Source organism: Ochotona curzoniae, unplaced genomic scaffold, assembly GCF_017591425.1.
Source record: "Ochotona curzoniae isolate NIBS_2020 unplaced genomic scaffold, NIBS_Ocur_1.0 scaffold_2453, whole genome shotgun sequence".
NCBI classification, from domain to species: domain Eukaryota; kingdom Metazoa; phylum Chordata; class Mammalia; order Lagomorpha; family Ochotonidae; genus Ochotona; species Ochotona curzoniae.
Window position 1 is genome coordinate 32895075 of NW_024467094.1, and position 25116 is coordinate 32920190.

Genomic DNA, 25116 nt, shown 5'->3' on the forward strand with positions numbered 1-25116 from the left:
TCCTCCCCACTCTCTTTTCCCAGACTAGGAAAAGGCAGTGAGTGCCAGTGTGTTCTTGAGGGTGGAGGATGGGAAGTGAACTGCCTTCCTCCAAAGATCTGGTTGGGTTTGAAACTGCCTGGTGAATCGGGTGGAAAGATCTCACTGAAACAGCTATTCAGGTTACACATTTACAGCTCCCTGGGGCAAGGCCACTGCTGTTGCAGGCCTCCACTCATCCCCCCACACACTCACTGGACTCCGGGAGATGATTCAGTTTATTATGGTTCACCTGACCCCACCTCTCCCACTTTGGGCTGCAGCTCAGGGGCAGAGCTGCCACACCCTCCCCGGTAACAGCTGGGCCCCTGGGAGGCCAAGACGGGTAAACTACAAAGCCTGAAACGTCTGAGAAAAACCAAGGTCACACACCTCTCAAACAAGGAAACACATGGCCAGAAGGGCTCAGTGAGTGCACACAGCAGTGAGGACCGCGGGGTTTCCCAGGTCCAAGTCTCTGACTCCATGCCAACCCAAGGGTGGTGGGCAGGCCAGCAGCGCTGGGAGCGGGCTTCGGTGTCCACGGGGGCGCGAGAAGGGACTCCAGCAGGCTGCAGATGCGCCGGGCCCACCCGGGTCAGGGTCCCGATGCCCTGGCCAGAGCTCGGGCGCGTGCGGCTTTGGCCTCATCCTCCAGCTCATCCAGGAAACGCTCCTGGGACACGGAGTAGAAGGTGTAGCCATCTGGGGGAACGGGTTCAGGAAACGACTCGAACAGGCACATCCCCTAAAAGACCTGCCCACCACTCCTGTGATTTCCTCCCAGATCCTCCCCAACCCAAGCTGCTCTCTCCGACTCCAACGCCGCCACTGTGAATGAATCCCACTCAAAAAGCACCCGAGGAAGGGCAGGACCGCTTCATCCACACATGGAACGCTGAAAAAGCTCTTCCCCCACGGGCCCCTTCCCCGAATCGACATTCAGGACGGATACAAATGGCTAACACCACGGCCCCGATGCCCAGGCCAGTCAAGATGTTCCGGGTACGACGCTGCGGCAGCGTCTTCTGCCACTGAGCTAGCTGCACCTGCCGCATGAAATGCAGTTGCGCAGGACTCAGTTTATCTCGACTCGGGTCGATGCGCTGAGCGAACGGGGCCTGTTTACTCTTGGCCTCACGCGGGTCGCCGGCTCCCGATGCCGCCATGTTGCCGCCCTACGCAGTCCCGCGGCGCGAGGATCGCTGGGAAACGTAGTCCTGGATCGCCGCCTAGCACGCTGGGAGTTGTGGTTCTAGACCTTTATCCGCGGAGAGCCGAGGCTCGACAACACCAGAAGGGCGGCGCAGGCGAGAAGCAGTCCTGCATTCTGATTGGCTGCGGGGACCTTGGCCGTTGGGTCGCCAGAAGGGTGTGGGCGACTCGTTAAGTTAAGGCGGGAACTCGCTTTTCCTCAGACAGGCGAGGACAGGCCTAGGAGTGTGATGGAAAATTCTGGAAAGAAGCTGAGGGGGCCGGTTTCCGGGTCCAGTGAACAGTCCTGGTGGCCCAAAAAGCTTCTGAACATGGATGGACCTGCGCGGCCTAGATTGACCTCCCCCAGCGACTTTCAGTTTGGGGCCGTATCCACAGAGACGATCGAAGACGCCCTGCTCCACCTGGCCCAGCAGAACGAGCAGGCTGTGCAGGAGGCCGCGGGCCGGATGGGCAGCTTCAGGGAGACCCGGATCGTGGGTGTGGCCCCGGGCTGGGACCTGGATTTATGGGAAAGTGGGGCGTCTGCCTCTGAGGACTGACCATGAGAGTCTGTTGACACGAGTAATTTGTGTTAGCACTTAGAGGTGGCGGGGGTGGGGGTGGCGGTGAGCCAGCGTGAGGAGCGCCTTCCTCTTCAACATTAGAGAAGTGCAGTATTGACTTAGAAACATATAGAGTCCTCGCCCTCCACCTCTGTGCCAGGCTTGGTAACAGAAGTGTAACTGGCAAGTGACTAGGTACTGAGATGATTAGCTGAGTGACACACACAGAGATTTAGCTTTTATGGAGACTGAAATGAGTGAAGGGGTGATGGGACAAATTAAAGGAGTGTTTTGGGTATGATGGCATTGAGGCTGACCTCAAGGAAAAGAGAACATTTTGGTTGATGGAGGTGGAGGTGGAAGAGGGGGCAGAGCATGAGTCAAGCTGTGCAAATAGGAAAGCCCAGGGCGCCTGTGGGTAAAGTGCAACCCACATTGGCCAGAGTATGTGGAAAAGTGGCTGAATGAAGACCAGAAGGTAGCCTGGAGACATTCCACATGGAAGTCTGAATGCCAAGAGAGGCGTTTAAACTTGGTTTGGTAGGAAAACAAGAAGACAGTGAAGGTTTTTAAATCAGGGAGTGATATGAGTGCAACCTTTGCTAGGTAAGAATGGTTTTAGCTGTGATGTCAAGGATGGGTTTGACTCCTCAGCCAGGCCAAAGGAGTGTGTTAGTAGAGAAGGATGAAAGAGGATGAAGACATTTCAGAGACAAGAGCTAGAGTTCAACTGTGGATAAATTAAGCAATGAAGGAAAAGGTGGCTGAAAAGTTAGGCCTAGGAGACAGGAAGTATAGAGGTACCATTAAGACACACCCACCACTCGCGCATGCATACAGCAAAAAACAAATGGGAGGAAAGAGCTTGTTTGGGAGAGAGTGTAGCTTTGTTTTCCTACCTGCTGTGTTTAAGGCACTTGAAGAACCTACAGAAAGTTTCTAGCAGACGTTTTATTAACAGTTGGTCAGACCTGGGGATGGGAGCTTATGAGTGGTCTCCCTGGGGATGAGAAGGAACCACTGGAGGGTAAGAGGGGCAGGGAAGCCACACACAGGAACTGGAAAAATATTTTGTGTTGGGAGGATTGGAGTAGGAAGAGGAGTCCTGAAGGACAGCAGGGGGCTGACAGGGAGAGGAGCCCAAGGCAAGCCTGAGGCCTGATGATGGCCAGCACTACACATGCTTCAGTGTTACCATCAGCAGTCATTATTCCATCAAGGTCACGAAATATTTGCTGACTTGGGGCAAGCTGGGCAGTGCGCAGAGCATCAGGAAGGGAATGACGAAGTGATGGGCTGTGGTTGCGGGGAGAGTGAGCCAAGTGTGAAGAAACTTCGCAGGGATGGCAGGGTGCTGGCACCCTGGAGTCAGATGGTGGCAGGGCAAGGCTGGGGTCAGTTTGTGAGTGAGTAGGGAGGTTTAAATGTCACCCATCTCACCCAACCCAAACTCAATGTTCTTGGTGAATTAAGACGGAAAATAGAAATGAATATGCAGGTCATACAAATGGAAGCTAAAACTTAACCACCCCGTCTCTATTTGAAGTGAGCAAAACTAAGACTTAAGGCCTGCATCCCAACAGAGCATCTAGCTAATCCTGCATGGTTATGCATGCCAGGCGATTTTCCTGATCTGCTTCAAGTCACTCGGCTCCACATTGGGCATTGCCAGCAGAGCCTTGACACTCTGGGATCATACCATGTGTGTGGTATACCCAGTAGATGGTTCCACTGTTGTATGCTAACTTGGCATTTTCACAGCACTATTTTTTTTTTCTACCTCAGATTCCCTCTGAGGCCTTAACATTTTGTATGCATAACTGAGTTATTGGTGCCAAAAGTTCCTGGGTCTGCTGGGGTTTGCTTTGTTGAGAACTGACATTTGCTCTTTCTTCTACCCTCTGATGATGTTGCAAGCTAAACAGAACACTATCCGGGGTTGTTCCTTCAAAGGAACACAGAGGCAGGCTAAAATCTTGCCAAGGTAGCTTGCCTGCCCTTCCTTCCAGATGCTCCCCGCCCCTCAGCCTGGGCTGTGTTCCGTGGTTGAGGGGGATGTTTCTGCAACAACAAGCCACTCCACAGCCACAGTCCTGATCTCAGGGCGAGGCTCAGCCACCAGAGGTTTACCCAAAATGCAGGTTCTGAGGAGGTGGTGGGGGGGGGGAGACAGGGTCCAGCTGTAAGGTGAAGCATGTTTGGAAAGCGATGGGAGTTCTCCAAGGGTGGTTACTAAACAAACAGTGTCATAAAGCATATCGCAACTCCAGCAGGCACCTTTCAGTTCCTGCCAACATTCCACTGAAAACAGAAGATAGGGGTGAAGGCTTTTATCTATCCAAGAATCTTCCTTGAAACTGGGAGTTCCCGGCATGGGGCAGAGGGCAGTTAGAACAGCAGTGGGCATGTTGATGTGTTTCTGGCCAAGCCTTTTACGAGTAGAGACCCAGAGGAAGGCTCGGGGTCACTGAGGGGGCTTGGTCAGTCTTGGTCTCCTAGCTCCACATTATGCCTCTCATCTGCCTGTTGACAGCAAAGGCGGCGGAAGTCAGAAGTGGGCTCCGGTTGTTTCCATCTCTATCTCCTCTTTCTCACCTCCCAACCCCCACCCCTCAGCCCCCTCAGGACACCAAGAGTTCACAAGGAGGTTTTGGTTGCACTTCCCTGTGAGTGAGGCCTGTCTTTTCTGTTTTCGGCAGAGTTTGTTTTCCTGCTGGCTGAACAATGGTGTCTGGAGAAATCTGTGAGCTACCAGGCTGTAGAAATTCTAGAAAGGTAAAGTCCTACATGTCAGGCCATGCAAATGGCACCTGGCAGAACGGCCACCATGACTAGATCTTTCGGAAAGCACTGCTTCCCCCCACTCCAATTTCGTTTTACAGGTATGATTTGATACCAGGGAAGAGGTGATGTAGCACTACAGACTCCCTTCTGTTTTTAATTATTTTATTTTTAATAATGCTTACATTGTTGAGAGGGATACATGTCCATAGCCTCCAATTAGGGTAGGGAGGAAAGTGGGTGAGATAGTTTTTTTTTTTTTTTCTTTTTCCTCTTGTATCTGCGGTGGGGGAGAAGGGGAGGGGACTGCTTCTTGCTGTCAAACTGTGTAAGCACCCGGGGATGCGGGACAGTCCTTTGATGGCTCCTTAGAAACCCCGACATAGAAAAAAATGTTTCAAGGGTGTGACTTAAGTGGTTTTAATAGTTCTGAGATATTGTCTGCTTCATTGCTCCAGGGTTGAGGAAGTCTTTCCAAGGTCTGTTGGCTGACCAAGTCCACCTTAGTGCATCCACAGATCCTGGCCCTGGCTGCAAAGCTTGACCAGGAAAACGGTCCAACCTGTTTTGCTTTCCATCCTCTGATGGAGCACTCGACATTCTCTGCTGATCTAGATGAGCTGGCAGTCAAGTGCCCCATGTGATTCTGGGCTGCTTGTCCATAGTACAGGTGTCAGCACCTTAGGCCCTCCTGGGTCAGACCACTTCCTTCCGTTGGTGTGAGTGCAGGTGTCTCCACTGCTCTTCCCTCCAGGTTTATGGTTCAGCAGGCTGAGAAGATCTGCAGGCAAGCCACTGAGCAGCTGGGCAGTAATGGGAAGACGGGGTCTCCGAACTGGAGGGTTCTCAAAGAGCAGCTCTTCAACAAGTTTCTCCTCCGTCTCGTGTCGTGTGTTCAGCTGGCCAGCAAACTTTCCTTCCACTACAAAGTAAAGAGCTGGGGTGGCCTGTGGACACCTTAACTCCGGTGGAAATGCCAAAGTGCAATTATGCTTCCTAAGCACACCCCCCACCCCCACAAACATACAGTCACACAGAGGCAGTTACGAAATAGCCTCAAGTTCTGTTCCCAATGTGTAATTGCTGGGCAGATGCCATCATTCGCACAGGTCACCTTTCCTCCCCTTGGACTCAAGGGCAGTTTACATAAAGAGCCTGAATTGCTAACATCCCTATCAGCATTAACGGCAATCCATTCCATTTATAAAGGATAAAATGTTCCTACATCACTAGCCAGCACCCATATGGTAAGATGTCGGTCATTCTGCCAAAACTTGCTGTTTCTTCTATGGTCAGATACTGTTCCAGGTGTCATGGCAAAAATGAAAAATATGACCTGTGTTCTCAAGAAATTCAGAATAGGCAAATTGTGTGGAAAAGCACCCCGTTTAGCATAAACTGAGAGTGCTGTGAATAGAGAAGGAAGGCTTGGGAAGTCAAGGAAGTGCCCTCTGTGAAGCAGGGGTGTGGGGGGTGGAGGTCATGGGGATGGGAATGGAGGAGGGAGTGCAGGGGCGGAGGAAGGGAGAGAGAGCCGGTCCAGGAAGCCGTTAGAGCACCAGCTGGAAGGGAGGAAGGGCAAGGCATTCATTCCGTGGGCCGTGCATGGAGGGGAAGGCACACACTGCCCAGTGAAGGGCTGTGTGCGCTCAGCCAGGACCGGGAGCTTTATCCTGACGGCCTCTGCATCTTGTTTCTCTTTGCCCAGATAATCAGCAACATCACAGTCCTGAACTTCCTGCAGGCTCTAGGCTATCCGTATACCAAAGAAGAATTGCTGGAGTCAGAGCTTGATGTCCTCAAGTCTCTGGACTTCCAGATCAATCTGCCCACACCCCTGGCCTACGTGGAGATGCTTCTGGAGGTTCTAGGTACATCACAAGTGGTAGAGAAGGTGGGCTGGAGACTTTTCTGGCAGGCCCAGGGATCTGCGAGTGATGGCAGTGCCTGTCCCTGCCGGTGTTCCCTCTTGCATGCCTGGGGTAAAGCAGCTTCCAGGTCCCAGCAGCTGGTTTCTATCTGAACCCACAGGCATTCTCTAACTGCAGGATCAAAGAGTTGATTTTATAGAGGAGTATGATAAGAGAGAACAAATACACTTTAATTGTGTGCACACACAGAGGTGTAGGGGTACACCTTTCCCTTCGTCCTTCATGACTGACCTGCTGAACAGACTGTTTATAGACCAGAGCACCCCGGAAGCACCCGAGCCGTTTTCCAGCTTTATGTCACAGGACACCTGTGGCTACAATTAGGGAAGATGTGCTGCCTGCTTCCCACCATCCTCACTCTCCCTCTAGGCTACAACGGCTGTCTGGTCCCAGCCGCACAGCTGCATCCTACCTGCTTGACCTTGCTCGACCTCGTCTATCTCCTGCATGAACCTATATATGACAGCCTGCTGAGGGCTTCCATTGAAAATTCCACACCTAGTCAGCTTCAAGGGTAAGGCAACTCCTACAGGTTTGGAACCTTCCAAGAACAGGGATGGAGGACAGCCATAAGAATTTAGGGGGAGTGGAATGACAACGGTGAGGCCTGTTTGACCATGGGGCCTCATCTCAACATCCTGTGCAGGTGACCTGTAACTGAGCCCAAACAGGAAAACAGTCAAGGGTTTCACTCTTAAATTTATTTTTTTTAAGATTTATTTATTTTTATTACAAAGTCAGATATTCAGAGAGGAGGAGAGAGAGAGGAAGATCTTCCATCCGATGATTCACTCCCCAAGTGACTGCAACGGCCGGTGCTGCACTGATCCAAAGCCAGGAACCTGGAACTTCTTCCGGGTCTCCCATGCGGGTGCAGGGTCCCAAAGGTTTGGGCTGTCCTGGACTGCTTTCCCAGGCCACAAACAGGGAGTTAGATGGGAAGTGGAGCTGCTAGGATTAGAACTGGCGCCCAAATGGGATCCCATGGGATCCCAGCATGTTCAAGGTGAGGACTTCAGCCACTAGGCCATGCTGCCGGGCCCTCACTCTTAAATTTAAATTGCCCCAAGCAATTAACAATTTCTTTCCCGGGTCTTCCTTTATAGCTGCTTATACTACACTACTTTTTATAGTCACTTAGGAAACCCCTCTCCCCCAAGGGCTGTGACTTGGACAGGAGTGTCTGATGACTGCAGTCATTGGTTAGAAGCCTTGGTTGCATTTGTAAGTTAAACAGGTGGAATAACGAGAAACCTGTAAACCAATGAGACACGAGACTCATGTTTTTTCATCCCAGATGAATGGAGGAAAGATGTGGGGCCATTCCTTTCTGTGTTAAAGCACTTAGCATAATCAACATAAACCTAAGGTTTTGAAGATCAAGTTTCATTCTAGCTCCAAAATTATGGTTTTAATCACTCAGGGAAAAGTTTATTTCAGTGAAGGAAGACTTCATGCTGTTGGCAGTAGGAATCATTGCAGCAAGCGCATTCATCCAAACCCCTCAGTGTTGGAGCCAGGTATGCACCATGGGGCAGGACCAGCGTCGGCAGAATTCACATGACTGAAAGCATTTCCCTGTCAGTTAAGGGAAGCAAAAGATAAGTGCCGAGACCCAGGATTAGGATATGTGTGCGCAATGTGGAGGGAAAAAACGAGGACAAGACCAAAAGTTTTTTTTTTTTGGTCTGGATCCAATTTTCTGCTGATGCAATTGGGCCTAGAGACCCAAAGTTGGCTTGTTCATCTCCACTCATAATAGCCCAATATTGTGTTCAAATAAGTATGTTTCCCAGAGGCCCAAATATCTGTTTTATATTTCATAGAGCTTACTTTCAGCAGCAAGTGAGCCTTTAGCTAACAGGACAAAGGATCCTGATGTGGCCCACTGACAAACATGGGAATCTGGACTTAACTTCCCCTGTAGGTCCAGGGAAATGTGAGGACATCCCAAGCTGTGTGTCTGTGAACTACAGTAGGCTGAGCCCTTGTAACAGGCACCTGTCTGTTTCCGAAGGTCGTGGCACATCTGCAGAGCATCACTGGCATTGCCTTAGAGAGCATCTCCGAGTTTTCTTACGCAATCCTGACTCACAGCGTGGGAGCCAGCACTCCTGGGCGGCAGCAGCAGCCGGCTCCTCCCCAGCTGCCGGCCAGAGTGCTGAAGGCGGTCGCTGTCTCCAACACATGAAGCAGGCTGAGCCCACCGAGCAGCAACAGCCACCCCTCACTGTCCTCCGGTCTTGGCTTACTTTCAGAGGGCACCAACATTCCAAATCTCCCTGTGAACTGGATCTGGCATTTCAATTCTGTGTATATTTTTATTTTTGTTTAACAAGCTATTTTTTAATTTCATTAAGAGGGAAACACCAGAAATGTTTAGTATTAATGTGGTGGGGGAGGTTTGAATGGAGCATCTGGGCAACCCTGACTGAGCAGCCAGCCTTTATTTCCTCCGAGAGCTCATTTAACATCTGTTTTTTGTTACTGAGTGCTACAGCCCTCTATCATCAGAAGTCTTAAAAAAGAGAAACAAAGCTATCTTCGGCATGTTTCAGTTCCACATACCTGCACTTGAAGTCTTCTTCCAGAGCACAAAGCACTCCATTTGAACAAAAACCCCAATAGTTCACCTCTGCGCAGTTATCAGACTGTAGCAAATCTTTTATTACAAATAAATCTCTCAATAATGTCTCAAACAGTATCAAACACCACCTCATTATCTCTAACACAGAGCAGACATTCAGTGAGAAGTGTTTGATTTCAAGTTTCTGAGCACATCACATGGTGACCAGACAAAGCTTAGATGTCATTTTCTCACAACTGTGTGTCCCAAACATCTCGTCTCGGTAGCGACAAAAGTTTCTATTTCATATTTGAAGTGCAGGAAGTCGAGAGCTAAAATCCAGTGAGAACATATCAACTTCAATTTAACTCAATAAAAAAAAAAAAAAAGCAAAGTTAAATTAGTTGTTTTCAGAGGAGGGAGGACGGCAGGCATGGGGTAAGAGTCAAAACTGTGACCCGGGTTGGTGACTGTCCATGGCATGTGGCAGCTGTGGAGACGCTGTCATATGATACTTTAAAATAAAGTGGCTTTTGTGGATTTTGTCTTTTTTTGGTATTGTAAACATATGCTGTTTAATATTACCCAAATTTAAACTTTCTGCAAACACAACAAAATGTGAAGCCTTTAAGGCAAACAAACATCCCTTCAGGAAAGTCATTTGTTATAAAACTGTGAGGACACCCACGCAAGGCCCCACTTGAGGTTGGTCAGCATGAACTTGAGAGCCTTTGTCCACTGTTCCTCAGAATTGAACTGGGTTTTGATGGAATAGGAGCCGCCGCTGCCTCCTGTGTCTTCAATCTTGCCTTTCTCCACGTCCATCCTGCAGAGGGACATGGCAGAGCTCATGAGTAACACATCATTTCAGGCCAATGGGCAGGGATGCGATCCCGGGACCATCTGCGTCAACGTATCTCTTAAAGACCACTTGGCAGGGATGGTCGTGTATCTTGGATTTGCTTGAAAGCCAAAAATCAAGAAGACTGTCACAAGAGCCCATTGTCACTGCCAAGGACAGGGACAGGACACACTCCCACACACACCAGAGGCCTGCAGCAGGGGTGAAGGAAGACTGGAATTCTTCCTACTGTTTTCCCGGCACCCCTGAACTTGGGAGGGCAGAAGAGAAGGAATGCTGTTTTGGGGTGACAAGCGGCTCAGCCTCGCTTTCCTGAACTAGGGTTTCTATCCATCACTGGGCTTCTACCGGTTTTGACCAAAAGAAGCATTCCTGTTAAGTCTCCAAGGGCTTCAGGGAAAAAACCTTTCTGAAATTGGAGAGCGGGCTTGAGCTCAGTGCCAAGAAAACCCACAAAACCACCTAAGACAACATTCTTGGGCTCCAGGGCCTCAGTGGTCACATTCTGTCCTGCTTGCAGTGCTAGATGAAGCCTCTGCCATCAGGGTCACGGGCCTGTGCCACTTTTGGCTTTCCCACCACTGAGACGTGCAGGCCTGCATTCTTGTGCTTTCACTCTGTCCTGTTTGGGTCTACTACAGCCCTCTCAGCGCGGGGGATACTGACCTGTAAGGAAGACAAAAACGTGTCTCGCCCTTTTCAACCTCTTCTTTAAACTGCTGCACACAGTCCAGGAAAGCCACCATTGCGTGGTCAAACTTGTTGTCCCAGAAAAACCGCAGCCCCCCAGAACAGTACAATGGAAGCTCCTGTCACATGAGAGGGAGAGAAAAAGAAAGTAGGGTTTGAGGGACTAAGAGCGGTGAACTGGGGCAGTTCCCAATCCTGTCAGTCTCCCGGGCCATGTGCGATCTGTATGCGTCGGTAGTATCCACGGTGGCTGCATTCTATCATCGCCCATAACCTGGAACAACTGCAGCAACTAGGGGCAAGTAACTCCCCTCACCCCTTTCCACTGCGAGTGCAAACGCACCATCCTCTCCCTCACCAGGACTGCGACCCCACCCCAGCACACAGCCCCTATGACGTGCTCCACTTCCCCTCTCATCCAGCTGTAATAGCTTTTTTTCCTGCAAACCCTAAAAGAGCTAAACCTAAACAAAACATTGGCCCTCCATGAGATATTTCAATCTAAGAAACTGAATGATGCCAATATTAAAACTAAACATTTGGGGCTGGCATTGTGGCATAGCAGGTAAAGCCACTGCCTGCAATGCTGGCATCCCATACTGGCATTGGTTTATGTCTCAGCTGTTGCACTTCTTGCTAATGGCCTGGGAAAGGCAGAAGCTGGCCCAAGCATCTGGGCCCCTGTCACCCAAATGGGAGATCCAGATGAAGCTCCTGGCTTTTGGCTTTGGCCTTGCCAAGTCCTGGCTACTGTGTCCATCTGAGGAGTGAACCAGTGGGTAGATGCTTTCTCTGTCCCCAGCCCCCTTCTGTAACTCTTTCAAATAAATTAATCTTAAAAAAGAAAAACAAACAAAAAATAAAATATTAAGAATCCTGTACTTAGTCCAAATGTAGCTTCCCGGATTACCTTAGATTTGTCTGTCAGAGACTCCAGGTACGAGTGATTTCCATAGGGGACCAGCCGATACCTAGAGCAGAACACACACAGGTGGACAGGACCGTGCCTAGACAATCCCGGGAGGCAGCACCCCAGTGTTCTCACGAGACCAGGGTATCAAAGACACACCACACCCCAAAAGAGAGCTGCATTTCTTACCTCTGAAATTTCAGACCCATCTTATTGGCCAGGGCATGAAGCAGCAACACTGTCTGGCCCCAAGCAGCATTAATCTCGTTCCATTCCACAGGAACACTGGGCAGGCGACCCAGTCGGAAGTTATTGATTGTGCCAAATTGTCCACTGTGCCTGTGGAGGACAGCCGAAGGCAGGGCAAATTCAGGGGAGCCCTTAAAAGTGCAGTTTTCCACTCTCACCTACATTAGCCCAGCATAAATTTCCCTCTTCTCGTGGCAGCGCACTTGCAGCTCCACCTGGCACCTTCATCCGTGCTTCCCACTGAGTCATCATCTCTGCTGGGCAGAGGCCAAGGAGACCCAGGGGTCATCCCTCAGTGCTCCTGCTCAGCTCCTCTCCCTGAATCCCCACTGCCTTTATTCTCTTACTCTCCACTTCTGCAAACTCTGCTACTCCTTCTTTCTGTAGATCCCTCCCGAATGTTCTGCTGGACAAGGCATTTCTCACACAACAGTTACAGGTGTCCATTGTAAATATAACTCTTGCCCTAAAATAATTCAGGGGCTCCCACTGCCTACTTGGGTAAGCCCAAACTCTACAAGCAGGCGAACATGACGCTGCAGGGGCCATCAGTTCTCTGGCTTCCTGACACTCCATCTTTAGTCACAATAAGCTCCTCTGATTTCAGGATGCTCCCCTCCCTCCTTCCTTGACCCACAATGTTTTCTCCGGTGGGCATCACTCCGCCGCCACAGAGTTCTGCTTCCCCTCTCAGGTTAAACATCACTTCCTCTGTGTGTGTGCGTGCGCGCGTGTGTGCCACATGGTCTCCCTGAATTGGGTAGAATGCCCTTCTGTGTCCCCATGGCACCCTGGGGCTTCCATACTGCCTTGTTTCACAGCCGCTGCCGGAGCTGCCCTGCTAGTGCTTAGCACTGTGGCTACCATGCAGCAAGTGCTCACTCAGCAGTTACTAGTTAAATGGATACAGCATCTAGCGCATGAAAACACAGATAATGGTGGGGGTGAGAAATCAGCACTGGGTTGCCGTGCGAGGCTTTCCCGGGGCTGAAGGGCTCAGCTAGAGAGCTCTTCCTTTTTGGCTGCCTTTCCTTTGGTGGCTGTCGCCAAGCTCTAGAAACCCACCACCCTGCCCCGTCACAGCAAGGGCAGGGATCTGAGTGAAGAGGACCTGCGGTCCCCCTTGGGGGTGCTGAGGGCGCCCTGGCTTAGTAGTCAATAGCTGAGGGCCACACACACAATGCACCCCGGTGTCCCTCCCATCCTGGTCCTCGTTACCAGATGTGGAAGGTCGCGTTGAAGACGTTGGTCTTCTTCAGCTTGTCCAGCTGCAGCTGCGCGTACCGCATCTGGTTTTCTACACTTTTCAGCTCATCGTCCAGCTCCAGCTGCTGTCGCTTAAATTCACTGTATTCTTTCTGATACCTGTGAGCAGCCAATAGCCCGGAGGTTCGAGTTTCTCTACTGTCACACCTCTGGGCGATCCCGGCACCCCCAGTTACAGCAGCTATTATAGTCGACATAGATCCCCCCACCTCACAGAATAGATGCTCTGGTTGTTTGGCCTGGAAGGGACAAAAATGTCGCAAATTTGAGCTGCCCACAGGTAGGAAGTGGAGGGAGGAAAGGGCTCTCCCAAACCAGGACAAAAACTTCTTGTATTTCTCACCTTCTTCAGAAATGAGGCAAAAGCCTTTTACTTAATTTTAAAAATTTATTTTCATTAGAAAGTCAGATTTAGAGAGGAGAGACAGAAAGATTTTCAGTCCGCTAGTTCACTCCCCAAGTGGCTGCAACGGCAGGAGCTGAGCTAATCAGAAGCCAGGAGCCAGGAGCCTATTCCAAGTCTCCCATGTGAATGCAGGGTCCCAAGACTTCAGGCCATCCTCAACTATTTTTCCATGCTACAAGCAGGGAGCTAGAAGGGAAGTAGAGCACCCAGGATATGAAGCAGCACCCATATGGGATCCCAGCGCATGCAAGGTGAGGACTTTAGCAATTAGAGTATTGCGCTGGGCCCCAAAAGCGACTTTTAAGTATAAATTGACACAGCTAAGCTCTATAACTTTATTTGTATACATTACTGCCCGTTATTTTGTGAAAAACCAACTGGGGCCAGTGCTGTGGCAATGACTAAGCTTCCATCTGCAGTGCCAGCATCCCAAAAGGGAGTTGATTTGTGTCCCAAATGTTCCACTTCCCATCCAGCTTCTTGCTTATGGTCTAGGACAGCAGTAAAGGACAGCCCAAAGCCTTAGGACCCTGCACCCACATGGGAGACCGAGAGGAAGCTCTGGATCCTGTGCGACCCAGCTCTGCCACTGCAGCCATTTGGAGAGTGAAATAGCATAGGGAAAATCTTTATCTCTGCTTCTCAAACTCTGCCTTTCAAATGGAAATAGCTAAATATTTCTATAAAACAAAAACAAAAAATGAACTTTCTTCTCAGCCCCTGATTCTTTCAACTTCTGTGCAGACATTTTCTCCTCGTGCAGAGGGTTCCCTCAGGTCAACACGTCCCTGACATGGCTGGGCACGTGGTACAGTGGTTAAGTTGCCAGTAAGGATACCTGCAACCCGTATCCGAGTGCCTGGTTCAAGCCCTGACTCCACTCTTGATTCCAAGTTCCTGTGAAATGCATACCCTGGGCGGCAGCAGGTGAGAGCCCAAGGAGTTGAGTTCCTACCACCCCCATGGGAGACCCATGGGAGTCCCTGCCTGCTGGCTTCAGCTGGGTCCAGCCCTGGCTGTCGCAGGCATTCAGGGGGCTGAACCATTCGGTCTCCCTCTAAACAAAAATAAATTTACAGGGCCAGCATAGTGGCTGGCTCAACAGGCTATTCCTCTGCCTTGCAGCACCAGCATCCCATATGGGTGCCAGTTCATGTCCTGGTTGCTCCACTTTCTCTCCCTTGCTAATGGCCAGGGAAAGCAGAATATGATAGCCCAAGTGTGAGAAGTCTTGCACTCATGGGGAAGACCTGGAAGAAGTTCCTGGCTCCTGGCTTTAGACCCACCCAACTCCAGCCATTTGTGGCCACTTGGGGAGTGAACCAGCAGATGGAAGTTCTCTCTCTTTCCTCTTTATAAATCAGTCTAACCAAACAAAAACAAAAGCAAAAACAAAACAACCAAACAAGAATAAAACCCACTTAACAAATAAATAAATCTACAAAGGTAGAGAACAGGTGCAGGCTATTATGTTCACATTTCTAGATGAGAACAAAAGGGTCCACTCCTGATAGAACAGAGACCAGGCCTCTGGTTTCTGTGCTCCCTGGCTATTCTTTTGTTCACCTGGCTATGCTGACACATCCTACAGAACCTTGGCAACCAAGGTAGGCAGAGCAGAGAAGCCACCCACTGGCAGCTGACCATGGTCCCCCAACTGATCAGGCCTCTTCAACTGGAAGCCATTTTCTTGTCTGCAGCCTGGAGGGGAGAGGCGGGGAGCAGGGGACACTGAGGGGGAGGCGGGGAGCAGGGGACACTGAGGGGGAGACGGGGAGCAAGGGACACTGAGGGGGAGGCGGGGAGCAGGGGACACTGAGGGGGAGGCGGGGAGCAGGGGACACTCACTGAGCTTCCTCCTGATCCAGTCTCTCGGCCTCAGCCTGGACCTTCTCCAGATTCTCTGCCACAATTTTGCGGTTCTTTTCCACATCTTCCAGCTCCTGGATCAGCCGTTCTTCCTCCAAGGCCAGCTCCCTTAGCTCCTTCTGGAGCTGCTGTTCACTGTCATCCTCATTCATTTGCTCCAAGATCTCCAGACAGCGCCTGTCCAGGACAGAGGCAGGCTGAGTGTGCTTAGCAGAGGGCCCCGCCATTGCAGCCAGTTGCAAGCTGCACAGGACCTGTCATGGGGGCGGGAGCAGGAACAGCTCAAGGACCCCAACCCCATGGGCCCTGGCTCCAGAGACACTCACTTGTAGTTCTGACACTCATTTTCGGTGACATTGAGCTGAGTGTCCAGCTGGTCTAACAGAGTGTCTGTGCACTCCTCACACAGCGGGTGGTCCACATCTGTCTGGCCTGACATGATGTCAAAAAGGTCCCCAGTGACCTGAAGGTATGGCAGAGGCAGGGTGAGATCTCCCTGTGTGATCAGCCCGGCTCCCCCTGACCCGGGTCCACTGCTGAACACCAGAACAGGACCAACTTGCCTTCAGTCTTCGGCTGAGGTTCTCCATGGTGCCACCATCAGAAGCCTCCCCGATCAGAGTGAAGCTGTTAGCACTTTCTGTGGACATCATCCTGCAGACAGCCCCCCGCCCACAGGCCAGGTGAGGGAGCAGAGAGGCCTCCTCCACCTACTGTGCTGCCAGTGCCAGACTCTCCCGGCCCTGCTGAGGGGCCTTGGGCGCACACCCACTCCTAGCCCAACTGACCTCCCAGGGGTGCCTCTCTCCCAAGGGAAGGCCAGGCTGGTCTTCCACAGGGGGCACTCAGCACCAAGGTTGGCTTGGAGGGACTAAGGAGGGAGACGGGGCATCAACAATTGTCATGTGTGTCTATGGTAGAAAAGGAGGGGAGAATCAGGAAAAGTCTGTGTTTCGGGACCACACCCTTGGCCAGTCACCTTCTGCTGCACCTGGAAGTCTAACATTCACTATTCCACAACTTCTCAAGAACTCCATCTCCTCTGCTAGCTAGTTCCTCCCTCAGCTCCTCCACATGCCTCATCAGAGCTCCCGTTCCTCTGCACAGCGTGAAGGGCTGCAGGAACCCAATCAACAGTAGGAGGTAAGAGGCTACATATGGGACTACAGCTTTTCCGAAAAGCGCCAAAAGGCTAGGCGATGATTCACCTCCAGCATCTGGCCCCAGGGCTCAATTTCTGGGCTCAGTCACCATGCCACTGGCCTTTGGCAAGGGAAAGGGGGATGAGGAGTTGTAGGCACCTGGCTGGGGGGATGAATCTGCGAGAGACACCATCCTGACGGGTTTCAATAAAGGGTTCCTAGGGAAGACGAAATACAAGCATTAGCACTCTGGCAGCTTAGAGGAGGGGCCTGAGCCCCAGTTTCAGAAGTAACTGGCTTTACTTGATTGATAACCACTGGACTAACAAACCACAGACACTTCAGGGGGTATTACTGGATCATTCCCTGTGCGTGCCTTAGAAAGGAGCCATGGTGCAGACTAACCCAAGATCCCGTGTGACCATTTACTTATTTATTTTTCTTATGGGGATCAGATATTTCCTTCATGACATTCCACTTCTAATGAAATGTGGTGTTTTCTCAACACTTTCTGGTCAGGGATAGTAGAAGAATGCTCTAAGTCAAAAACCAGATCTGGCTGCCATGACGTTTTCCACAGTATAGACAAAGCCCATCGTTTACCCTGCTGGTGTTTTGAAATGATTTAAATGTGACCAAAATCTTCCCAACATCTCCTGACTTCTACAGACAGTCCCCTGCGCCTCCTTGCTGAAGGCTCTCCGGCCCCTGGACTGATAGCTGGAGGAACCAGCCAAGACGACAGGCTGCTGTAAACGGTGGGCAGCTGTGACAGGTGAGTCCCTCAGCTGCCCCTAGCAGGGCAGGGTCAGTCTCTGGGGAATATTCCAGGTCATTTCATGGGATGTGGCCATAGACGCCCCCCAAGACACCCACGGGTGTTGCTGACCACACCCCCTCCCTTTGCTTCCTTCCCTTTTCCCTCTCACATCTTTTCCTCCTGCCAGGGTGGTCTCCTCCCAGATAAAATGTTGTGCATTTAAAACAAGCCATTTTTAACACATTCACTGACATTTCCACAGTTTTACATATGACACATTCTCTAGTGCTGCCAGTCTTACTGTCTAGGACAGGGGTGCTGACCAGACGGCCAGTAGGTCACGAGATGCCTGTAGACCTTTCACTCCGGCCCTGTCAAGACAACTGCAGGCAGGACCCAGAATTCAACAAATAACTCCACAGTGCTGGTAATTTTGTGTGGCTCCCAATAATGTCATCAATATCCAATGGCTCTTGTGGACAAAAAGGTTGTCCATTCCAAGCTAGTGTAATCACACAGCATGTGGTCCAGAAGGAGAAGGATGGACATCTCTCACCAGCTGCAACAGCAGATGATAGGGCGTGGACACACAGTCCATCCCACCCTGCCCTTCACTGTCTAGAATTCTGCCTCAAGCATACAGGAGTCCTCTCCACATTGCTATTGGCTAGCTGGGGCCTCAGGCGTACTTTTGCAGTGCCAACAATCTAAAGTGATCTGGCACCACCGAAGGTCTCCTGTCACCCAGCAACCCCCAAAATACCCTGCAGGAACCCAGCCTACATTCTTGTTTTCACATCAAACCTCCCACTCGGACTATTTACATGGGAAGGACAGGACACCTGTATTACCTCTCCTGAGTTCGCCTCTTCCTCCTGGGTCTCTCCTGGCTTGACTTGGGCTGTGGCAAGTAACGGAGCTGTGGCAAGGAAAACGATCAGTCAGAACCAGTCTTAGCAAGGCAGGGGCACTCACGGAAGTAGGAGAAAAGAATCTGAAATATCTTCATCGCTACCTCACCTCCATTCCTCCCTCTCCCTTAGGATTTGTTTATTCATTTGAAAGGCAGAGTTACCGAGAAAGAGGGAGAGACAGAAAGAGAAAGAGGTCTTCCATCTGCTGGTTCAACTTCCCAAATGGCAACAACAGCCTGGGCCGGGCCAGGCTGAGTCCAGGAGCCCAGACCTTTATGTAGGCCTCTCACATGGGTGGGAGGGGCCCAAGGACTTGAGCCATCCTCTGCTGCCTTCCCAGGTGCATTTGCAGGCAGCAGCAGGGACCTGAACAGGGACCATATGGGATGCTGACACTGCAGGCAGCAGAAAGTTTAACATGCAGTACCTTAAAGTACCGTTTACACCAAGAATCTGGTGTTCCCACCACTCCCGTAAAATCAGAGTAAGATGTTAGTGGCATCATGATTATTTTAGAAAATCCATATCCTTAAAAAATATTCACGGTCATTTTATATTTGGATTTTCTTCAGAATAATTCACGGTGGAAGGAATGGATGGGGCTGGAGATGAAATATGATGCAGTGTGTGTGGTAACTGCTAAAACCAGGTGATGAGCACACAGAGATCCATATACATTTTAAAATTTCCACTGTAGGGCTCGGTGAGGTGGCCTAGTGGCTAAAGTCCTTGACTTGAACGCGCTGGGATCCCATATGGGCACTGGTTCTAATTGCAGAGGGCCCTGCTTCCCATCCAGCTCCCTGCTTGTGGCCTGGGAAAGCAGTCAAGGACGGCCCAAAGCATGGGACCCTGCACCCGTGTGGGAGACCCGGAAGAAGTTCCTGGATCCTGGCTTCGGCTTGGCATAGCATCGGCCATTGCACTCACTTGGGGAGTGAATCATCGGACGAAAGATCTTCCTCTCTGTCTCTCCTCCTCTCTGTATATCTGACTTTGTAATAATAAATAAATCTTAAAAAAAATTTCCATTGTAAAAGCTAACAACTGGGGCTGGCACCATGGCTCAACCGGTTAACCCTCCACCCTCAAGCATCAGCATCCCATATGGCACCAGTTCTAGTCCTGGATGCTCCACTTACACTCCAACTCCCTGCTTATAGCCTGGGAAAGCAGCAGAGGATGGCTCAAAGCCTTGGAACCCTGCACCCTCATGGGAGATGTGGAAGTGGCTCCTGGCTTCAGACTGGCTCAGCTCCAACTGTTGTGGCCATTTGGGGAGTGAACCAGCGGGTGGAAGATCTCTGTCTCTCCTCTCTGTAAATCTGCCTTTTCAATAAAAATAAATCTTTAAAAAAAAAAGTTAACTTAGCAGACAGCACTACAGCGCAGCAAGTGAAGCTGCTGCAATCTATGCTGATATAACACACACACCAAATATACATACACAAATAAACACCATATACACACACACAAAACATACACCACACACCCCCACACATATACACACACCAAACACAAGAAAATCCCACAGTCAACACTCCCTTCCCCCTTGGATAACTGGAAAAGTACATAAGGGAACGGGGAAAGTCTATCTATCTATCCACATACATACATATGTGTATGTGTACATGTATGTACACATATATGTATGTGTGTATATATTTTAAAGATTTATTTATTTTTATTGGAAAGGCAGATATACAGAGAGGAGGAGAGACAGATAGGAAGATCTTCCTCAAGCAGCTACAACTGCTAGAGCTGAGCCAATCCAAAACCAGGAACCAGGAGTTTCTTCCAGGTCTCCCACAGGGGTTCAGGTTCCCAAGGCTTTGGGTTGTCATCAACTGCTTTCGCAGGCCACAAGTAGGGAGCTGGATGGGAAGTGGGGCCCTCTGGAATTAGAACCAGTGCCCATATGGGATCCAAGCGCGTTCAAGCTGAGGCCTTTAGCCGTTAGGCTACTGCACTGGGTCCCTTTTAATATATATTTACAGATTTGTTTAGGGTCCAGCATAGTAGCCTAGTGGCTAAAGTCCTTGCCTTGCACTCATTGAGATCCCATATGGGAGCCTGTTCATGTCCCAGCAGTCCCACTTCCCATTCAGCTCCCTGCTTGTGGCCTGGAAAAGCAGTGGAGGATGACTCAAGTCTTTGAACCACCATCACTATGTGGGACACAAGGATGAAGCTCCTGGTTCCTTGCCTTTGGCCTGGCCCAGCCCTGGCTATTGTAGCCATCTGCACAGCAGATAGAAAATGTCTATCTCTTTCTGTGTAACTCTTTCAAATAAATAATTATAACTTTAAAAAACAAAAAGAGTGTGACAGTCATAACTGGGAGAGAGATGTGAAATGACTGGAGGTGTAGAAAATGTAAGAATGGCAGAGTCTGGGGCAGGTGTCATGGCTTAGCCAGTTAAGCCTCCATCTGCAGTGCCAGTTCAATTCCAAGCTGTTCCATTTCCAAATCAGCTCCCTGCTAATGATCTGGGAAAACAGTGGTGGAAAGCCCACGTGCTTGGGCCTCTGCCCATCGGGAGGCCTGGAAGAAGCTCCTGGCTTCCAGCTCTGGCCACTGCAGCCATTTGAGGAGTGAAGCAGCAGATGGAAGCTCTCTGTTTCTCATTCTCTCTCTCTAATTCTGCCTTTCAAATCAAAATAGCTAAATATACATATATACCTACAGGATGGCAGAACCTGGCTGTTGAAGCTGAGTGGCGGACAGGAGAGGACACTGTTCTACTCACCTGCCTGTACACACATCTGTTTGAAAATTTTCCATCAGAAAAAGTAAAAAACCTATTAGATAATACCACCAAAAAAGAGGCATCAGATAATAAAAAATAGTGAACACCAGGGCTCAGAAAGGGGAAGTAACATGTGAAACACTGCTCAGGTAGCAAGTGAGAGCTAGGACTGAGCCCCAGCGAACTGGGGCCAGCGGCGTGGGTTAGGCCCAGTGCTGGCATCTCCAATGGATGCCAGTTCAAGTCCCAGCTGCTGCACTTCCTGTTCAGCTCTATGCAGGTGCACCTGAGAAAGCAGCAGAGGATGGCCCAAGTGCTTCGGCCCCGTCTCTGTGCCTGAGAGATCCAGGTGTGACTCCCAGCCTGGCCTGGCATGGCCCAGCCCAGCCCATCACTGCAGTCATTTAGGGAGTGAGCCAATGGCTGGCAGATCTCTCTCCCTTTAACTTTTCCAAATAAATAAAATCACTTGTTTTGAAAGGCAAACTAAAGCTGGCTGATTCCTGACCCACAAGTTGATTTAAACTTTTTTGTGTGTTTGTTCTCTTCTCAAACCTCATTTCACTTCTGTTGGACCCCGGGTTAGTCACTGAACCTCAGTCTCAACTGCTCACATCAAGTGATGTAAGGATGACACCACTCTGGGGTAATGGCCTTGGTGCATGTCAAGGTTGAGTGCTCCACAGATGCTGCTACTGATAACATACATGCATATTCACATCTGGTGTGTCTGCATTCCCTTCAAAAGAGCAGAAGCAGAAACACAAAAGCCTCTGTTACGGAAAGCTCCAAGTGTCCGGTGAGAAAATGGGGAGCCACAGACACACAGCACCTCCCCCCAGCTTCTCCCGGCCAGTCTGCAAGATGCCACAAGTCAGCCTCACATCGTTAGAGCTGCCCACTCTCCACGCTCGTGGCCACCCTCTTGCCAAGGACCTCGCTGACCTGTGAGCTCCTGAATGGTGACCCGGTCCAGGATCTTGAAGCTCGTGTCCAGTTTGAGGGGCTGGCTGCAGCGCTGGCACACGAAGCTCACCTGCATGGTGCTGCTGGACGCCTTAGAACCCTCCATCCCTGCGGCGGGGGGAGACGAGGCGGCGTTAGGCAGGACCGGCACCCTTGCGCTACTACCTGCCTCGGGGACGGAGGAAGACCCTGGCCCGCTCCCGTCCCTCTGGGAACCGTACGACCCCCGGCGCACCTGCTTTGGGGGGCAGCCCAGGCAAAGCCCATTGGAACCCAGCTTCAGGGAGATTCGGTCCTACAGGGACCACCAGGGTTCCGACGTTCCCTTCTAAAGTCCCCGTTCAGTCCCTCACGCTCTTCACCTCGGGGCCCCAGAGCCGGCCACTCAGGTTCGGTCTATCGCGGGGGCACCGCAGCCCCGGATCGGCCCCAGAGCGAGGCCTCCAGAATCGCCATCGCCTCAGACTGTAGCTACTTCCCGGTCCTCCGGCGGAGGACTTCCGCCCGGGGCCGGGCGTGACGTCACGCCGGCCGACAGTCGCGGGCCGTGGGCCGTGCGGTGCTGCCCCCCGGTGTTGAATTCGTTCATCCCCGCCAGGGCTTCGCCTGGGGAAGGCGGAATTCTGGTGTTGGGGACGGCGTGACCGACTGAGGCCTAATCCGCGGCACCCTAGCGCTGGCCCTAAACATAAACATGTAGGGAGTTAGGAGAGTACCATTTTCCGTACCGTAAGGTTCACCCCTTTGAAGTGTGTAGGTCATTTTAGAACATTTTCTGGCATTCGTGTAGCTCTTTACAGTTCATTCCCACCCCTACACAGAGACCCCCTACTTATTCACTGTTTAAATACATTTGCCTTTTCCAAGCATTTCATTGCAGCGAAATTATACAATATGTGGTATTTTATGTCTGGCTTCTTTCAGGTATCATATGATCTCAGTTTATTTATTTATTTGAAAAGTAAATGACTCACTCCCCAAGTGACCGCAATAGTCAGAGCTGAGCCAATCCGAAGCCAGGAGCCAGGAGCTCTTCCGCATCTCCCATGTGGGTGCAGAGTCTCAAGGCTTTGGGCCGTCCTTCACTGCTTTCCCAGGCCACAAGCAGGGAGCTGGATGGGATGTGTGGCTGCCGGATTAGAACCAGTGCCCATATGGGATCCTGGCGCGTTCAAGGTAAGGACTTTAGTCACTAGGCTACCTTGCTGGGCCCTAAAAAAGCTTTATGTAAAAGGTAATGAGAGAGAGGAATGGAAAGATCTTTCCACATGTTGTTCCATTTCCCAAATGGTTGTAAAAGCCGGGGCTGAGTGAGACCAAAGCTAGGATCTTGGAATTCCATCTCATCATCATCTGCTGTTACCCTGGCACATGAGCAGGAAGCTGGATCAAAAATGGAGCAGCTGGGATTTGAACGTGCACTCCCATATGGGATGCAGGTGTAGCAATCAATGGCTTAACCCACTGTGCCAAAAAACAGCCCCTAAAATATTTGCATAATTCTATACTTAGAGTAAGTATAAAATTCACATCCTGTTTTGCTTCCTAAATACTTACAACAGCCAGGCTTGGGTCAGGGCGAACTCAACCCAAGCCTTCCATCTGGGTGGCTAAGACCCCACTACTTGAGCAGTCACCCACTACCCCGAGCGGGTACACTGATGGGAAGCTGGAATGCATGCAGACTCCAGGACTCAAACAAGACACTTGGAGGGAGACCATGCGTCTAAAGTCATGTCCTCACAGCTCGCTTCAAATGCGTGTGACCCTCTTGCGTGCATGGAGCGGGACTGCTCCCAGTATTATTCATCAGAAATTATCTCAGAGCCGCCCTCCTCTTAGTTCCTTCGGCCTGCGACTTTTCTCTAGAGGAGGAGGTGAGCGGAATCATTCCAGAGAGTTCTCCCCTAGGCCGCTTGGGGCTCATGCAGAGTCCCAAGCTCTTCCTGCTCGACAGCCACAAATGCCATCCCACAAAGGCACAGAGAGGTAACAGCCTTGGGGGGAGTGTGCTTGTACCACTCACCACTGAGGGTCTGCGCAGCTAGACTGCAGGGGTGCTGAACAGATCTTTTGCCATCCACCTGCCCGTGACCTTGTGCAAGCTACTCAACTGCCGCGTGCCTTGTTCTCTCTTTAACAAAATGAGAACAGTGGGAACGAAGAGCATGTATCAGATCTAGCAGTGTGATGGCCAAGTGGAAGGATCCATGGGCACTTGGGGAGCACATGACAGCCGAGGCACACAGTGCTTGAAGCATCATAGATCACTCACAGCATGTCTTGTCTCATTGCTCCGATAAGTATGGAAGACTCACTACAACTGCTTTTCAAGGTCTAGAAAGACGCATTGGTGAATGATTTAGTATTTTAAAGTCTAGAGGACAATTTGAAAATAAACACATAAATATTTTCAGACAATGGTAGTATTACCAGCTCAGTGGTGTGCCCCCGAAGATGCTGAAGTTCTAACCACTAGAACTTGGATCATAGAGACTGTTACTTTACTTGGAAAGAGGGTCCTTGCAGATCATCAGGTCACTGAGGTTATCACAATGGATGCCCATCTAGTGTGACTAGTTAACAAAAGGTGCCAGGTGTGTGTGTGTGTGTGTGTGTGTGTGTGTAGCAGAGTGATGTGTGGGGACAGGTCACAATTCTCCCCAGCACCACCAGAGGGAGCATGGCCCTCCAGAAACCTTGGGGGAAAAATAACCAAGTGACAGCTGTGTGGGAGCGTTAAGAATTGAGATGTCCATTATGTACCCAAGATGAACCTCAGTGAAGATGTTAGGAGTGGAGATCAAAGCTGGGAGTCCTCAGCAGGTGGATTTTTTTGAAGTTATGAATGGATGTAAACTCTTTTAGAAAGTATAAGCACAGAGTAAAGGAGTAAGACAAAGAAGTGAAGAACAGGAGGACTATTCAAAGGAAGAGAAGTCGGCACGGGGGCTGGTGAAAACAAGAGCAGGCTGCTGCGTGTGTTTCAGGAGTGGTGAATGTGTTGAGCACCACGGAGAGGTCCAGCTAAGATGAAGCAAGGTAGCCACGGTACTGTCCTTGGTGACCTACAAGCCTGATCTTAAGGAAGGAGGGAGTCTGGAAAGTCTGGTTAGAGTGGTCTAGATCAACTAGGAAGGGAGAGGAACAGACAAGAATTCTCCTCATGAAGAAGAGCAAAGACAGAGAAGGAGCATTGAGAGGAGGCTGGGTTCAACCGGGCTTTTCTCAAGATGGGAGAGGGGCAGCCATGCCACCAATAAGCCAGCAGAGGAA

The 25116-nt window shown here is 50.6% G+C and overlaps 3 protein-coding genes across 5 annotated transcripts; 1 reads left to right on the forward strand and 2 right to left on the reverse strand.

Moving 5' to 3' along the window:
• Positions 1 to 239: 239 nt before the first annotated feature.
• LOC121169780 (cytochrome c oxidase assembly factor 3 homolog, mitochondrial) lies at positions 240 to 1205 on the reverse strand. Its single transcript, XM_041000476.1, has 2 exons — positions 974 to 1205; positions 240 to 723 (listed from the first exon to the last, which is right to left on the reverse strand). The coding sequence occupies exons 1-2, from the start codon at positions 1185 to 1187 to the stop codon at positions 617 to 619; spliced, it is 321 nt and encodes a 106-aa protein (XP_040856410.1). The 5' UTR covers positions 1188 to 1205; the 3' UTR covers positions 240 to 616.
• Positions 1206 to 1544: 339 nt separating this feature from the next.
• Positions 1545 to 8681, forward strand: LOC121169812 (cyclin N-terminal domain-containing protein 1-like). Its single transcript, XM_041000542.1, has 7 exons — positions 1545 to 1713; positions 4478 to 4553; positions 5314 to 5488; positions 6268 to 6430; positions 6860 to 7004; positions 7914 to 8010; positions 8508 to 8681. The coding sequence occupies exons 1-7, from the start codon at positions 1545 to 1547 to the stop codon at positions 8679 to 8681; spliced, it is 999 nt and encodes a 332-aa protein (XP_040856476.1).
• A 455-nt stretch (positions 8682 to 9136) lies between these two features.
• LOC121169811 (beclin-1) lies at positions 9137 to 22339 on the reverse strand. 3 transcript variants are annotated; one of them, XM_041000540.1, is made up of 12 exons: positions 22203 to 22339; positions 21820 to 21948; positions 18062 to 18129; positions 16610 to 16668; positions 15872 to 15962; positions 15635 to 15771; positions 15288 to 15485; positions 12986 to 13132; positions 11708 to 11857; positions 11519 to 11579; positions 10585 to 10727; positions 9137 to 9882 (listed from the first exon to the last, which is right to left on the reverse strand). In XM_041000540.1, the coding sequence occupies exons 2-12, from the start codon at positions 21944 to 21946 to the stop codon at positions 9714 to 9716; spliced, it is 1350 nt and encodes a 449-aa protein (XP_040856474.1). In that variant the 5' UTR covers positions 21947 to 21948; positions 22203 to 22339; the 3' UTR covers positions 9137 to 9713. The 3 variants fall into 3 exon arrangements, with proteins under 3 accessions (XP_040856474.1, XP_040856473.1, XP_040856475.1); XM_041000539.1 differs by having other exon boundaries at positions 22076 to 22315; XM_041000541.1 differs by lacking the exons at positions 10585 to 10727; positions 15635 to 15771; positions 15872 to 15962 and having other exon boundaries at positions 22203 to 22329.
• Positions 22340 to 25116: the final 2777 nt, after the last annotated feature.